The sequence below is a fragment of the Pediculus humanus genome, genomic scaffold, assembly GCF_000006295.1.
Source record: "Pediculus humanus corporis 1103172107534 genomic scaffold, whole genome shotgun sequence".
NCBI lineage: Eukaryota > Metazoa > Arthropoda > Insecta > Psocodea > Pediculidae > Pediculus > Pediculus humanus.
The window spans coordinates 68,507-69,237 of record NW_002987150.1 but is presented as its reverse complement, the minus strand read 5'-3'; the positions used below and the strand labels follow the sequence as shown (position 1 = coordinate 69,237).

Below are 731 nucleotides of genomic sequence, written 5' to 3'. Positions count from 1 at the left end.
TAAATTGACTGAAATATTATATGGGAAGAACAGAACAGTGTCGAACGGAGTTTAAAAATTTATTCTCATGCTCTTTAAATTGTAAATTTTTAAAGTTAAAAATCCTACAATTCACAATTTCTGAACATTTAAGTGATGTTATGGCATTTAAGTAATTTTCAGGTAAAAAACGCATGCATACAAAAACAGTGAAATATTTACAGAGAGACTGTGTCGTCGAATAACATTACATGTAAATAAGTTTTATTTATAGTAAACATTAAGCAGTAAGTTAAAAGTTGAAAGAACACAATAATTGCAAAATTATTAAATATATATAAAAATATTTTTATTTTTTTTTTAAATGAAAAATTGTGATTATTCTAAAAGATGCCTGCCTTCAGTTGTGTGTATTATAAATACATTTCATGTTGAAATTTTGTTTATAGAAAATATTTTTTCACATAATAATAATAAATTAATATAATTTAATTTTTATTATTATTTAAATGAGAAAAAAAAATTATATTGTACAGATCAAAGTTATTTTACCTAAATGAAATATCTATTGATGAAAAAAAAAAAAAAAAAAAAAAGTGAAAAAATATTTTCTATGCAATGTAAAAAAAAAAAAAAAAATTAATTTTTAAACTATAATAATTTATATGATATTTTTTTTAATAGTTTGTAAAATTTTTTTCTGTTTTAAATGGGCCACAAGCAAATTAAAATTGCTCAAAATTTTACTTTTT

The 731-nt window shown here is 19.3% G+C and overlaps 1 protein-coding gene across 1 annotated transcript in view; it reads left to right on the top strand.

Annotated features, from left to right (window-relative positions):
- Phum_PHUM184900 (uncharacterized protein) overlaps positions 1–155 on the top strand; it is a gene marked incomplete at both ends in the record, with an annotated part of 1,352 nt that extends 1,197 nt beyond the window's left edge. The window contains one exon of the mRNA XM_002425195.1: positions 96–155. Coding sequence (XP_002425240.1) covers positions 96–155 — 60 coding nt within the window. The remainder of the gene's footprint in view (positions 1–95) is intronic.
- Positions 156–731: the final 576 nt, after the last annotated feature.